At 51.3% G+C, this 15,274-nt stretch overlaps 1 protein-coding gene across 2 annotated transcripts in view; it reads right to left on the bottom strand.

The window, feature by feature from the left end:
- Nucleotides 1-15,274, bottom strand: part of CCDC40 (coiled-coil domain 40 molecular ruler complex subunit) — a gene marked incomplete at both ends in the record, with an annotated part of 36,887 nt that overhangs the window by 4,798 nt on the left and 16,815 nt on the right. For both annotated transcript variants that reach the window (XM_080922694.1, XM_080922695.1), the window contains 7 exons: nucleotides 4,146-4,266; nucleotides 4,850-4,941; nucleotides 5,137-5,306; nucleotides 6,537-6,750; nucleotides 7,890-8,135; nucleotides 13,175-13,357; nucleotides 13,434-13,677. In XM_080922694.1, the coding sequence (XP_080778820.1) occupies nucleotides 4,146-4,266; nucleotides 4,850-4,941; nucleotides 5,137-5,306; nucleotides 6,537-6,750; nucleotides 7,890-8,135; nucleotides 13,175-13,357; nucleotides 13,434-13,677 (1,270 nt within the window). The remainder of the gene's footprint in view (nucleotides 1-4,145; nucleotides 4,267-4,849; nucleotides 4,942-5,136; nucleotides 5,307-6,536; nucleotides 6,751-7,889; nucleotides 8,136-13,174; nucleotides 13,358-13,433; nucleotides 13,678-15,274) is intronic.

Below are 15,274 nucleotides of genomic sequence, written 5' to 3'. Positions count from 1 at the left end.
CTTTCTCAAGAAGAGCTTTGTTTGCCGAATTGCTTCTAAGCTGGAGCTACAGAAATAAACGGTGAGCTCTTGATCAGAACACGAGGTGGGGGGAGGGGGAAGCTGGGGGCTGGGGTGTGTGAGCATGGACCATGGGCTGCGAGGGAACTGTCTAGAGCCACGGGGGTATGCCGGTTTAAGTAAGCAATATAGAACTGTGTGGAAGTTTAGGATGAAAGAAGATGGGGTGTTTAGCCTGCCAAGTGTCTACCTCAGAAGTGTAAAAAGGCTCGTTGTTTGAGCCTCTGAACTCACAAGGAAGTGTCAGGTGTGGCCCTACACGCTTGTGATCCTTGGGCTGGTGAGGTTGTGATGGGGATGGGGGGCGGATCCCTAGGACCCATTAGCCAGCCAGTGCAAGCTAACTGGCCAATGAGAGACCCCGTCTCAAAGGAAGTAACTAACGGTACTCACGCAAGCACAGATACATCAATACACATGAGCGTCCACACACAGATGTGCACACACACATACGCAAAAACAAACAAACAAACAAAAAACCCAGAAGGGCAATAAATAAGCAAGTGCCGACAACTGACAACACCCAGAACCGGCGTTGGTCCCTGGCAGGTGACAGGAACCTGATGCTGTCACGTGACACGCATGAGCGATCTGACAGACTTCCTAAAAGTTGAGGATTCCCATAAAACCTCTGGTGATCTAGTCTTCAGGAAGTGGGAAGAGATTTCAGTATTTGCTTTTATGTGTCGGTCTGATTGGGCTAAGGGCTGCCCAGATAGCTGACGCAGCCTGTAGAAGAGGTCAGTATGAGCAGGCGCAGCAGCAGACTGAGCCAAGAAGACCCAGCCTCTTCAGTGGACGTGGCTGGAAAGACGCTGGGAGATGGAAACCTTTAAGGCTGTGGTGTGGGTTATGCTCCCGGACGGAGCTGAAGCTGCAGCTGCATGGGCTCCTCAGTCTGCATTCGGGCTGGCTATCGGTGCCGGCCCTCCTAGGTCTCTTACGGAAACATCATTGTGTGCAGGCGCATCACTGATAGAATCAAACTCGACTGGACATACATTCTATTGGGTGTGCTTCTCTGAGGACCCCTCACTGGGTCTAAAATTATTCAGTGCAGGAGGAACCGGAAATGGGGGGCGGGACCGGGGAGTCACAGACAGACCTAGGGGTTACTGGAGGATTTAACGGGGACTTGTGGACAGAGCATGCCTCGAGAAGCCACACTTCAACTCTGTAAGAAGAGGTTTCGGTGCTAACCTAGACAAAGGTGAACAGCCAGAATGAACTTCACCAGTTACCAATTTATCTAACATCAGTTACCAAACAGCCAGGGGAGGGGGTCTGGGCTGGAGAGATGGCTTAGTTGTTAAAGAGCACTTGCTGCTCTTGCAGAGTTTGGTTCGCAACGCCCATGTCAGGTGGTTCAAAACTGCCTGTAACTCCAGCTTTGGGAGAACCTGAAGCATCTGGTCCCCTCAGGCTGCACAGGAGCACGTACCCCCATGTGAACCCACTTATATGCATAATCAAAAATAATAAAACCTTTTATTTTGGAGACAGGGTCTCATTATTTAGCTCTGGCTGTTAGACCAGGCTGGCCTTGAGTTGACAGAAATCTGCTTCCCAAGTGCTCACCGCGTCTAGCTCAAAATAACAAAATCTTTAAAAAGAAAGCAAGTCCATGTTTTGTTGGCTCAACGCAGCACAGCTGGTGGTCTCAGTGACTCTATGTTGTAGGGTTTGGAACGTGGAGAGGGTCACCTGGTAGACCAGATGGCAGTTACAACTGAAACACCCTTGGTTCTATCAACTAGGCTGCAGAAGCGTGTGTGTGCTGGGTTCCTGGAGGTTGGGAGGAGGCACTGACCCCTGAGAGCTTACTTAGTACTTGACAGGCAGAGAGTGGGAGGAGGAGCCCCTCAGTTTCCCACCACCCCGGGGACCGGGAGCTAGTTTGCTGCAGCAATCACACAGTTTCTGTGCTTTTCTTGTGAGACAGGGTCTGGTGTAGGTCAAACTGACTTTGGTTTCTCTATGTAGCAGAGGGTGACTTTGAACCCCTGATCCTCCAGCTTCTGCCTCTGGAGCACTGGGATTATCATGTCCAGACTGCCTGTGCTTCAAAAATTAAATTGAGGGTTTTCAAATATATATTTTTTCTTTTTGGTACAGGGTCTTACTATGTAGATGAGGGTGGTCTTAAATTTGATGTTTTCTTGCCTCAGCCTCCTGGACAATGGGATGGATTAAAAGCATAGAGATGACTGTCATATTTTATTTTATTTTGTTTCATTTTATATTGTTTTATGGATGCTAGTTGTATTAGTTACTCATTTTCTCTCGCTGTAACAAAATATCTTGACAAAAAAAGAGTTTAAGGGGGGAAAGGGACTTATTCTGGCTTGCAGTTCTGAGGGGTACAGTCTGTCATGGCAGGGAAGGGAGCAGGGTCTTGGCTGGCTGGTCATACTTTGTCCATGGGCAGCAAAGAATGCTGGTGCTGGGCTCCCTTTTTCCTTTACTATTTATTTATTTATTTATTTACTTGCTTACTTACTTATTTACATACATCCAGGACTATAGTCTGTACCACAGTGGGGCTCATGGGTCAGGTGACTTATGCTACTATAATTAGCCTAATCTAGATGATCCCTCACTGGTACCCTCAGGGCTAACAAATCTAGATGATCCCTCACTGGTACCCTCAGGGCTAACAAATCTAGATGATCTCTCACAGGTATGCCCAGGGCTAACCAATCTAGATGATCTCTCACAGGTATGCCCAGGGCTAACCAATCTAGATGATCCCTCAAAGATATTGTCTTCCAAGATATTGTAGGTCCTGTCAAATTGGCAATCAGTCAACTGTACACAAGTGCTTTAATGCAAGCTACGCCCTTGCTCAGCTCAGGCATGACAGCTAAAGAGCAGCCAATAGCCAGAGGCCTTTGCATAACAGATATCTTTGGAAAATGATATCACTTTGATTAGTTAATATAACTGATTAATTGATGTATTTTTTTAAAGTAGCTTGACCTTTGGGGTTTTGTTTTTTGTTTGATTTTTTTGCTTTTAAAGATTATATATATATATATATATATATATATATATATATAGGCTGTTTTCAGACACACCAGAAGAGGGCATCAGATCCCATTACAGATGGTTGTGAGTCACCATGTGGTTGCTGGGAACTGAACTCAGGACCTCTGGGAGAGCAGTCAGTGCTCTTAACCATTGAGCCATCTCCCCAGCCCCCCACCTACTTTTTTTTATCTAAAATTTTACTCTGTGTAAACGGGTATCCTGCCTACATCCTGCCTACATCCTGTCTTTTCCTGCCTGCGTGTCTTTACACCATGTGCACGCCTGGTGCCTGTGAAGGCCACATGGGACACCTGATCCCTGGAACTGGAGTTACAGGTGGTTGTGAGCCGCCATGTGGTTGCTGGGAATTGAGCTCAGGACCTCTGGGAGAGCAGCCAGTGCTCTTAACCACTGAACCATCTCTCCAGACCCTCATGGCTCTTATTTTTGTCCTTGAGGTTTTGAACCTTAAGCTGATGGTCACTTGTGATTTGGTGAAGTCGAGCTACACGTGAGAGATGGGATGAGGGCCGTCTGGACCTGGTCTTCTCAGCTGTTGTTTGTTTGTTTTGGGACAGAGTCTCACTGTGTCACCCTGGCTAGCTTGGAACCCACTGTTTAGACCAGACCAGGCTGGCCTCAAATTGCTAGTATTAAAGATGTGACCGCCACACCAGCCCATATGAGGTTCTTTGTCGCACAGTGGGACTAGCAGGCTGGGAAACCAGACTTCACAACCAGTGTTTCAAAAGATGAGAGGGCTTTGGTTGTTTGGGGTTGAGCTAAAACTACATTTTATGAGGTGACGTGCATCTCTTGGCTGTCCTAGGATTATATTCTACACAGTGCAGGCAGATCCTGGTGTGAGAGGTGTGGGGGGGGGCGTGATACAGAGCCTTTAGCCATGCTGGCTAGAATGCAGCTGCAGGTCCACCCCCAAACCCCCCGGGAACCATTTCAACTACTGTCACTGACAGGGTGGCTCTGGTTCCCGATGTGACCCAGTGTGTGCAGTATATGGGACAACCTGTGCCCATGTCTCTGAGACAACTTACTTTCATCCTGTGGATCTCGGCCTTCATGGCGCGGATCTCTGTCTGCCCGGTCTCAGAGTCCACTGAGTTGCGCATCTCCTTGGCCAGTTGGATTTTTTTCTCCCAGAGCATGATCTGGTGTCTTTGGGGGTAGAAGAGGCAGTGTCAGAGGCAGGGCAGTGACAGAAACCCGCCTCTGCCCAGGGCATGGCGTGCACCTGTGCACATACCAAAGCCAGAAGACATCGGGCTGCCTGCTGAATACACGCCTCATGGAGAAAAGGTCTCACAGAACCCAGAGCTACACCGAGCTCTATCATCCGGGGCAGAGGCATACGTGGCTGCGCCTGGCTGCATGGGTGCTGGGGACTTGAACTCAGGTCTTCCTGCTTACTCGGCAAGTAAACAAGCTGCTGAGCCTGCTTACTGTTTTTTTTGTTTTGTTTTTGTTTTTTTCTTTTCTACCCTCAGTGCCCAGTCTTAGTGTAAAATGCTTAGGGTTGGCTTTGTGTATTACTACTTGAAAAAAAGATAGATTGACTTTATCAAGTTTATCTCAAAGAAACCACTCAGTCCCCAGAGGCAACTGGCCCGGCCGGTGGTTGCTGCTGAGAGGTGTTCCTTATATCTGTGTGGTGGTTCTGTGACAACATTTGGTGGCCATCCCTCCCCACACACTCTTCACAAGCCTGGTGACCTTGAGCACACGCTGAGCCCCTACTCACTCTGCCTCTACTAGGCTGTTGAGGAGGGTAGCCTTTTCCTCACAGAGTTCCGTCAGCTTTTCCTGCAGTTGTATGGTCTCTCTTTCTGCGTCCTGTGGGGACCAAGGAGAGCTGTGAGGAAGGCTCGGGGCTGTGGCCCCTAGAACTCCTCAGGACTCGAAAGGCTTCAGACCGACATCCTGATCCCTCTGCAAGTCACTCTAGGGAGACTGCCCAGATCGAGGACGTGCGTGGTGCCTGTGCCCGTGAGAGAGCTTGTGCCTGAGGGTGCAGTGGGTGGTACTGACCTTCAGCGTGCGCACGAATTCCGTCTCAGCCACTACGTTGCTCTGCTCCAGCAGTTCCGAATTGCACCGGTTCTTGTCCAACAGCAAGTTGAGTTTGCTCAGGTCGTTGTCCAGGTCCCTCATGTGGCGGCTCACCATCTTTTGCTCTCTCTTCTCATGCTCAATCTTGTCTGCAGGGAACCGGCAAGTGGATGGGGGATGGAGGGTTAGGGGTCCTCAGCACGCAGCAGCCATGCCCTCCTGTGGCTCCTTCCTGCCCGGTCTGACTCAACCAGGTGCCCCTCCACAGATGGGGGTGAGGAAGGGGGCTGCCTTCCTGGACTTTCTTTCCCAAAGCCTGGTCCCTGGAGGGGACGCAAGGACCATTTGCGCAGGCGGAGGGCAGGGCTGGGGATGGGGAGGTGGGCGGGGCGGAGAGCAGGGTGGGCGGGGCGGAGAGCAGGTGGGCGGGGCGGAGAGCAGGGTGGGCGGGGTGGAGAGCACCGGTGCTTGGGGCTCAGGTGCTCTGGGAATCGGAGGTAGGCAGGATGGGAAGGAAAAAGACAAAAGATGTTCTTGCCTTTTTTGGTGGGGGAAAAAGGCAGCAGGGTACAGGACAGAAGCACACAATTCTGATGATCATTGCCATTCCCACACCAGTGTCCTTGACTGGCTCAGAGCTACGGCTTTGCCTGTGGTTATCTTTGTCCCAGCTGATCTCACCCACGGGGTGTGTATGTGTGTGTGTGGGGGGAAGCTATGCATCCAGCCAGCTCTGCCTTCCCACACTTCTCTTCCCCTCTGTGCCAGGCAGCCTCACACCTGATCCTCTCAGGCTTCGAGGGGATGCGGTGGCAGCTCTGGGAAGCGGGCAGGCGCAGTAGCTCCAGACATTTCAGAGAAGACCTAACTGGACCACGCGGGACCCAGGAAGTCTATGTTGGTGGTGACCCTGGCAGGCCCTGGGGTCTCAGATACAGCGGGTGAGGCTGCTGCTGTAAGGTGGTTTCTCCTGAGGACAGGGTCAACCAGCTGGAACCCACCGCTCAGGGTGGCTAAGGGTTTTCAACTGTGCTTCCGAGGCCTGTGCTGGGTGGGAACAAAAGGCTGTAACTCTAGTTAGGGGTGAAATTGGCAGCATTTGTGTGAGTTCCACAGCCCTCAGAGCCCCCCCCCCCCAGGAGTGTTTTGTTCTCATTCCCCAAAGACCTCGGGAGCACAGGTGAGTAACACTGGCAGACCAGGCGGCTCCAGCATTTTCGTGGCTTGCTTTGTTTTTGTTTTGAAACAGGGTCTTTCTGTGTAGCCCAGACCAGCCTCAAACTTCCAGCCTCAGCCGTGCGGCCTGGTTTGGGACTCGCGTGGCTGGCGGGGCTTACTGCTGTGCAGTCAGTCCCTTTCCCAGGACGCCCCAGGCTCACTCTCTATGCGAAGCTTCTTCTGCTCCAAGATGTGCACCTCCTTCTTCAGTTGGTCCAAGGACACCAGCTGCTCCTCGCGCTCATGCGTGACCTGGACCATTTCCTGCTGCAGGCGCAACCAGGTCATCTGCGCCTCCGTCACCCCCGCGTTGTGCTCTTCCGTCAGCTTCGACAGCCTTTTGATCTCCAGCTCCAGGGGTCCAGCCTCTTCCCCCTGAAGGAGATTGAATCATGGTGAGGCGTGGGCCTTGGGAGCCACAAGCGTGTGTGTGGTGTATACGTGTGTGTGTGTGTGTGTGTGTGTGTGTGTGTGTGTGTGTGTGTGAGTGAGTGCTCCTGTGACAGGATCTCCTGCTGAGCCTGTTACACACTGGCTGGTTAGACTACTGGTCAGCCTCTGCCTTCCTACCCCTGGGGTGCACAGGTCCCATGCCTGGCTTTTACTGTGGGTGCAGGGTGAACCCACATCCTTATGACGACAAAGCTTTGCTGACGGAGCTAGCTCCCCTCAGCCCTTCTTTTGCTGTGGGCTATGGAGAACCATGATTCGAGGCATTGACTCCAGGGGCTCAGAGAGTCCTCACGAGTCCTGACAGGTCTGGAGGTCCCAGGTCCGAGTGAGCACAGCCTTTGGCCCATAAGGAGACTTTGTACACTGTCCTCTGACCCCAGACCATCAAGGTTTAGGGCTTCTCCAACACAGGGCCTCCCTGACAGCTTGATTTACTTGAGTTGAAGCCCATAGTGGGTCCTCAGGCCATGCTTCCTAGTGCAGTAGTCAGTAGGTCAAGTCCAGGCTGCCAACTGTGCGTCTATGTATGTGGCTCATGAGCCATTAAGAAAACCAAAAGAGGGCTGGAGAGATGGCTCAGCAGTTAAGAGCACTGACTGCTCTTCCAGAGGTCCTGGGTTCAAATCCCAGCAACCACATGGTGGCTCACAACCATCTGTAATGGGATCTGATGCCCTCTTCTGGTGTGTCTGAAGACAAATAAGTAAATCTTTGAGAGAAAGAAGACCAAAAGAATCCAGATGTGGTGGCTGTAGGAGGACCTCAGGGACACAGCAAGATTCTGTCCCACAAAACAACAAAATCAAAAGAAGGCCCATGCCAGACGTGAATGGTGTGGAATTCAGCTCCAGCTACAGGGGAAGGAGAAGTTGTGCCACCAGCCGAGTCTAGACCCTTTCCTTCCTGGTCTCATGTGACCATCAGTATGGTGGCCATGGCATCGGCAGTGGCGGCAGCACACACACACACACACTGACACTTCACTACTGTGATGGGGGAGGGGAGGGAGGAGAGGTGCCTGCTGTCTGTGAGCTCCCTCAGAGCTCAGGGCGGGGCCTCACCCCCAGCACGGACACCATCTGCTCCAGCTGCTTGTTGAAGAAGTTGATGAGGCTCTGCTTCCTCTCGATGAGGATGGTGCGCCGGACGATCTCGCTCTCGCTGTTGGAGATGAGCTCATTGAACCTCTTCACCTCCTTGTCCAGCTCCGCCAGCGTCTTCTTGTGCATGTCTACCTTGCAGTTGGTGTTAGTGATGTCCAGGGTGGCCTGGGCGATGTCGCCGTCAATTTTTGAAAGGTGTGTCACCTGAGGGCGCGGAGGGCAATAGGTGTGAGCATTCTCCGCCATTTGTCCAGGCTAGACCACTGTGTTCTTGATATTCTGAGAGTGTACTGGAGGGATCCCTGCATGCCGTCAGGAGGAGGCTAACTGGCCCTGCATCTCAAGGAGCACCATAGGAGCACCCCAAAGCACGAGGGGCCTAAGCACCCAATGGAGACAGCTTGCGGAAAAGAAACCGGTGTTGTGGCACACGCCTGTGATCCCAGCTCATGGTGTCAGTGTGGGCTACAAGACACATTCTCTTTCTCTTTCTCAGAAAAAAAGGGGGGGGGGGGCTGGGAGATGGTACACTGGTTTATTTGTTTTTTTTTTTTTTTTGAAACAGGGTTTTCTGTGTAGCCCTGGCTGTTCTGAAACTCATTCTGTAGACCAGGCTGGCCTCAAACTCAGAGATCTGCCTGCCTCAGCTCCTGGCTGCTTCATGTCTTTAACCCCAGCACTTGGGAGGCAGAGGCAGGGGGATCACCCTGAGTCTGAGACCACCCTGGTCTACGTATTGAATTCCAGGCCAGCCAGGGTTATTATATGGTAAGACCTTGAAGGGAGGGAGGAAGGAGGAGAGGAGAGGGCAGGGAAGAAAGCAAGCTGTTCGTGGGTCTGGCTTTCCTTGTAAACAAGCAGGGAACAAGTGTGGGGGTGCGGGGAGGAGTTGAATCTTGGACAACTCTGTCACAGGGCTACTGGAAGGACCACCTGGGATCCTACCCTTTGCCCTCCTCTGCTCCTCAGGAGAGCATAGTGGGACCACACTACACTGAGCTCTTTAGTCCAACAGATCCTGTCTCATTTTTTTATGTAATTAAAAATTAAAATTGTTTTTGAGAAAACCCCCTCACTGTTTAGTGCTGGCTGATCTCAGACCCACAGAGATCTACCTGCCTCTGCCTAACCGGCGCCAAAATGAAAGCTGTCTAGTTTTTAAAGGCTGTGCAGCGCTCAGTGGGACTCAGTGGGAGTCCTGATTCCTTTCAGCATATGACATCTTTCTTTCTCTGTGATCAGGTGGAACTCTCTGCCACCCAAGGAAAGCAACCTGGCTGCCCAGGGACCCCAGGACCTCAGCCCTGCCTCTGAGCTTATAATGAGATTCTGCATTGACACCCTTCCCCCCTTCCTTCTGCACCAGCTCCAGACAGAATGTGTCTGCCACCATCTGATCCTCTCCCTAGAGAGGTTCCCCCCACCCCTGTAGCTGTCACCAGCCCACAGGGCTTTTGAGTGTCCCCTTTCAAGGGCTCCATTTCTGTTAGAAAACCATGGTAACAAAGTTGTTAGCCTAACTCTTTACTGCCCTCTAGTGGAAAAAGGTGGTAATAGTTCATGACCAAGACTGGCCAGTGCAGCCACGGGGCCAGACAGGCAGGCTACTTCACATCTACCACGCTCCCTAGAGTCTCAGAAGTACCGGGGACCACCTTCTCTCGATGCCTGCCCGGCTCCCAAGGAAAGGGCACTCCAAGGAGACCCATCTGGGCCGTATATGCATTAGCTGCTGCCAGCTGTTTATGGTCAGAGCAGAAATTAGCTCCCCTCCTGCCAGGGTGTGTGTGAATTGGGGATGCCAAGGCTGCCAGAAAAGTGGTTGTCCTCTCAGGAGGACAGGTGACAACAGCCGCTTCTGTTTCTAACAAGTAGCCACCGTGTAAGGAGTGGTGGTTCTGTTGTTAACATAACTGCACACGGTCTCATTCTTCGGACGCCGCTCCAGGAGCTGCTAGCAGCCGCTCCAGTGCGGAGCTGGAGCGCAGTCCCCTAAGCCGTTAGTTCCCAAGCCTGGTACCCACACATCTCATCCTATGGGCCTGGTAAAACATGACTCCACAAGCATTAACTTATCAAACAGGTTTATATGTTAAATCATCAATCCACAAACCCTCTGCACAAAAAGCTTACAACCAGTGGGCAAAGATATAAACTGCCCGTCTAGACAAAATAAATAGACCCAAAGGGACCCTTAGAAATAATCATAACAACCTTATCAAAACTAGAGATGCGCTGAGAGAAATATCCACGTCTGCTTCCATCTTGCTTCCTCCTGAATCTCCTGCTTTCTCCACTTCCTCTCTCCTTAACAGAACTCTGACTCCGCCTACTCTCTACTGTCCAGTCATGTACCACCTTGACATCAACCTACAGTGGCTGCTGGCCACTGGGCAGGTCAGATCCTCTGCCACCTTGGAGAGAAGAGGAAAGACAGCTGATCTCCCAGGTCCTGAAGCAGCCTGCCCAAGGCCCTAACCAGATGGAGTGCTGAGGGTCAGGTTTTCAAGGGACCTGTGTTCCCCATGTCCCAGTGGCCAGGGTGACCAGCCTGGGCTGGGATGGCACAGCTGGGGTTGAAAATGTAGCAAGTGTATCTGCACAAGGTGGAGCAGCTGATAGCAAGGACCTGCGCTGGTCGGCCTGCGTTGGGGCTGGACTCTCTTCCTAAGATTGTGGTGTGAGAAGATAAGGGAGTAGCCCTCCTGTGGGAGTGTCCTCAGCCAGATACAGGTGGCATTGCTCCCTTAGGGGTTGGGGCAATGTCCTCTTCAGGGCTACTTAAGACAGAGATTCCAGCAGGATCCTACCATGTGAAGAAACAAAGGAAGAAATGAGCAGGGCGTGTGAGCTCACCCCATAATCCAGCCCTTGAGAGGCAAAGGCACACAGATAGCCATGGGTCTGATGCCAGCATTGGCTGCAGAAAGAGACCAGTCTCAAAAAATAAGAGATCTGTGTGGTTTCTATATGCTTGGTCCAGGGAGTGGCACTATAAGAAGGTGTAGCCTTGTTGGAGTAGATGTGGCCATGTTGGAGTGGGTGTGGTCTTTTAGGAGTGGGTGTGGCCTTGTTGGAGTAGGTGTGTCACCGTAGGTGTGGGCTAGCCTCATCCTAGCTGCCTGGAAGCCAGTAATCTGCTAGTGGCCTTCCGATGAAGGTGTAGAACTCTCAGCTCCTCCTGCACCATGCCTGCCTGGATGCTACCATGTTCCCACCTTGATGATAATGGACTGAACCTCTGAATCTGTAAACCAGCCCCAATCAAATGTTGTCCTTTATAAGACTTACCTTGGTCATGGTGTCTGTTCACAGCAGTGAGACCCTAAGGCAAACTGTGTCACAGTTCAATGAAACTAATAAAAAATGTATTTGATTGGACCCGAAGCCAGATATTTAATGAGAATGCTGTGTTGGCACATGTGTGTGTGTGTGTGTGTGTGTATGTGTGTGTGTGTGTGTTTAAATGTGTACAGAAGAAACACAGAAGGGGTTTCCTGGCCAGTAGTAATACAGCCTCTTACTGTTTTCATTGAGTCTTTCTGTGTCCTTTCCCTGCTTCCTCCTCCCCTCTCCTGTCCCGTGCTGGAGGGCAGAGCCTGGGACCACATGCCGGCTCCCCCCACGGCCCGGTTTTCTACAGTAAGATACAATTAGCTGTCTCTGTCATCCCAGCTGCTCAAGAGGCTAACGGAGCCAGGCCAATCTCAAGTTTGAGCCTAGCGTGGGCTACAGCATCAGTTCAAGGCCAGCTTGGGCAACTTAGTTAGACCCTGTCTCAAAACAAAGACATGTTGTGGGGAGCTGGGGAGGCATGCAGCCACTCTTTGGGCCCAGTGAACTGGGTGTGGTGACCCAGGCCTATAATCCCAACACTTTTAAGAGGTGGGATAGGAGGGTCAGAAATTTAAGGTCTTGTACACACACACACACACACATACACACACACACACAGAGAGAGAGAGAGAGAGAGAGAGAGAGAGAGAGAGAGTGAGTTTGAGGCTAGCTGGAGCAACGTGAGACTGTGTCTTAAGAAAGAAGGAAAGGGGCTGGAGAGAAGGCTCAGTGGTTAAGAGCACTGGTTACTCTTCCAGAGGTCCTGAGTTCAATTCCCAGCACCACATGGTGGCTCACAATCATCTGTAATGGGATCTGATGCCCTCTTCTGGTGTGTCTGAGGACAGCTACAGTGTACTTATAATAAGTAAATAAGTAAGTAAGTAAGTAAGTAAGTAAGTAAATAAATCTTAAAAAAAAAAAAGGAAGATGGAAAAGGAAGACCAAGGGTTTCTCATCGGTACATCCCCCGCCTGGCATGTGCTGGAAGCTCAGTCTCTAGCACCACAGAAAGTATGCACACTAATTAAATAATTAGTTAAATAAACTATAGGGCCCGGTGTGATGGTCCACATCTTTTGTTTGTTTGTTTTTTGCTTCGGCTGCTGTTTAGTGACATGCAGGTGGGCACTACAGCAAGAGGCCTGGAGATGCCGCAGAAGACAAGGTGAGGAGTGGAGAGTCACAGTGACAGCAGTGGATGCACAAGGAGGGCGAGGCCAACGCTGTTGGGAAAGCTAGTCAGGGCCAGGGCCAACAGTCATCTACGCTGGAACCCTGGGCCCCACCCCATCAGCTCCTACACTTGTCTCCTGACTCCAGGCTAGGGCTGGGGATTCTCTGGACAACTTCCTATAGGAAAGTATCTAAAGTACGCAGAGATGCTGCTGCCCTTCCGTGATAAAGTCAGAGGATTTCCAATCCCGCGTCCTTCTTTCACCCGGGCTCAGGTCGGGCCATGAGAAATACCTGGGCTCTATCGCGTGTTAGAGCATTCATTCTCCCAGGTGTCCCTGCCCACCAGCGCCACACCATGGCCAGAGTGAGCGCTACAAGCGTTGCTGGCCTAATGCAAAGGATAGGGAAGTGGAAAGAGGCGGGGCTCCAGAGGGTCATCAAGGTACAGGTACTACACGGACGGCCCACATCTTCAGTCCCTGGACTTGGGAGGCAGAGACAGGCAGATGTCTGAATTCCAGGCCAGCCTGGTCTACATACCAACTCTCAGGACGGCCCAGAGCTAAGTAGAGAAACTCTATCTCAAAGTAAATAAATATGTATAGAAAGTATTGTTTTGACAGCTAGAAACAAAGTAATGAGCCCTCCCCTCCCCCCCCACCCCGGAAGCCTTTGCTCATGTCTCTGGCTCCAGTCCAGGCCCTGTTCTGTCTGCTGAGGCCACCTACCAGGTTGGTGTTTTCCTTTTGCAGCTTCCGAAGGAGCTGTTGAAAGTACTTGGTCATCTTGCTGGAAGTCCCGTGTTCCTGCAGCTTGTCCAGGATCGACGCGTCCATCTTCTGCCGTAGCTCCCGCTCCTGATGGACAGCCTGACAGGTGACCTGGAGTTCGCTCAAGATGGCCGAGTGTTCCTGCCAAGAGCCGAGTGTTGGTCGTGTCCGGGAATGGCCTCCCCTGGGCTGGCTGGGGGCTGGGGCCACGACTCACCACACAGCCCTTGTTCAGCATCTCCTCGGTGTCCTGCAGGGCGAGCTGGTATGTGTTAAACTCAGTCTGCAGAGCCTCCTGCTTGCTTAAGCACTGGGTGGTCATTTTCTGCACCAGCGTGGCTTCCGTCTCTGCACGGTACAGGAGGCGGGCCAGCTTCTCGTTCTTCTCTTCCTCCTGCATGATGGACTTCTTGTACGCCTCGATCTCACTGTCTATGGACTTCACCTGATGCTCACACTCCCTGAAAACACAGGGGAGTAAAGGTGGTTACAGGCAAGCTGGTCGCAGCCGAGACACCAGAGGCTCGGGGTACATGGCCGGTTTCCACTCAGAGGGGTTTCACCAGTGGATTCCTCGCAGAGAGATAATCTGGTTGCCAATTCCTTTTTTTTTTAAGATTAAAGAAAAAAGATGTATTTATTTATTTTATGTATGTAAATGCACTGTAGCTGTCTTCAGACACACCAGAAGAGGGCATCAGATCTCATCACAGATGGTTGTGAGCCACCATGTGGTTGCTGGGAATTGAACTCAGGACCTCTGGAAGAGCAGTCAGTGCTCTTCACCACTGAGCCATCTCTCCAGCCTGGGTACCAACTCTTGACTGCTGTTTATTTCTGTATGTGCGCCTTCTAGTTTGCTCTTCCACTGCTATGATAAAACACCGGCCAAGAGCAACTTGGGGAGGGAAGGGTTGGCTTGGCTCAGAGGTTATGTGTGGCCCGTTATCAGGGGAGGACAAGGAGGGGACCTGGATGCGGGGACTGAAGCAGAGGCTGTGATGGAACACTGCTTTCTTACTGGCTTGCTCGGCCTGTTTCCCTACGTGACCCAGGTATGACAAAACCCAACTAGTACAGTGTGTGTGCTGTGTGCGTGTGTACACATGAAAGTCTTATTCACGTATGTGCCGTTTATTTATTGTGTCATGGCACATGTGTGAAGGCCAGAGGATGACTTGTATCTTTTCACACTGAGTCACATTTGCAGCCTGAATGTGTGGCCTAGGCTGGTCTCAACCTCGTGATCCTCCTGCCTCTGGCTCTTCAGCATATCTAACCTGCACTTGCCACTACAACTTATTAATTAATTAAATTTTATAAAATCTTAAATGTAGGGGGCTGGAGAGATGGCTCAGCGGTTAGAGCACTGACTGCTCTTCCAGAGGTCCTGAGTTCAAATCCCAGCAACCACATGGTGGCTCACAACCATCTGTAATGAGATCTCATGCCCTCTTCTGGGGTGTGTTTCTGAAGACAGCAACAGTGTACTTTTTATATATCTTTTTAGAAAAACTTAAAATTATTAATTTTGTGTAGGGCCTCGGGGCATGTGTACGGGTCAGAAGGCCATCCTTGGGTGGGGGGTCATTTCTCTTCTTTAACCACGAGGGTGTTGGGGATTGAACTCGGGTCATCCAACTTGCCAGCACATAGAATCCTTTTACCCGCTGTGCCATCCCCCTGGCCCTGCCTTAACTTTCGAGACAGGTTCTCTCACTGAACCTGATATGGCTAGGCTGGCTGACCAGGGAGCTCCAGGGCTCCCCCCACCTCCATCTCCCCAGTCTGCATTTTAAAAGATTTTATAAGAGTGTGTGCACCCTTAGCTGCAGAGGTGGCTCAGCGGTTAGGAGCACTGGCTATCCTCACATAGGATCCAGGTTCGATTCCCTGCTACCCACACGGTGGCTCGCAATCATCCATAACTCTGGTTCTAAGGGATCGGATGTCTTCTGGCCTCTGTGTATACTGGACATATGCGTGTCACACAGAGATACACATAGACAAAACACTCATCTACACTAAATACGTAAAATAGGTAAATAAATATTTATC

Source organism: Micromys minutus (genome assembly GCF_963924665.1).
Source record: "Micromys minutus genome assembly, chromosome: 10".
Taxonomy (NCBI): Eukaryota; Metazoa; Chordata; class Mammalia; order Rodentia; family Muridae; genus Micromys; species Micromys minutus.
The sequence above is the reverse complement of the archived record's forward strand: the minus strand, read 5'-3'. Positions and strand labels throughout refer to the sequence as shown.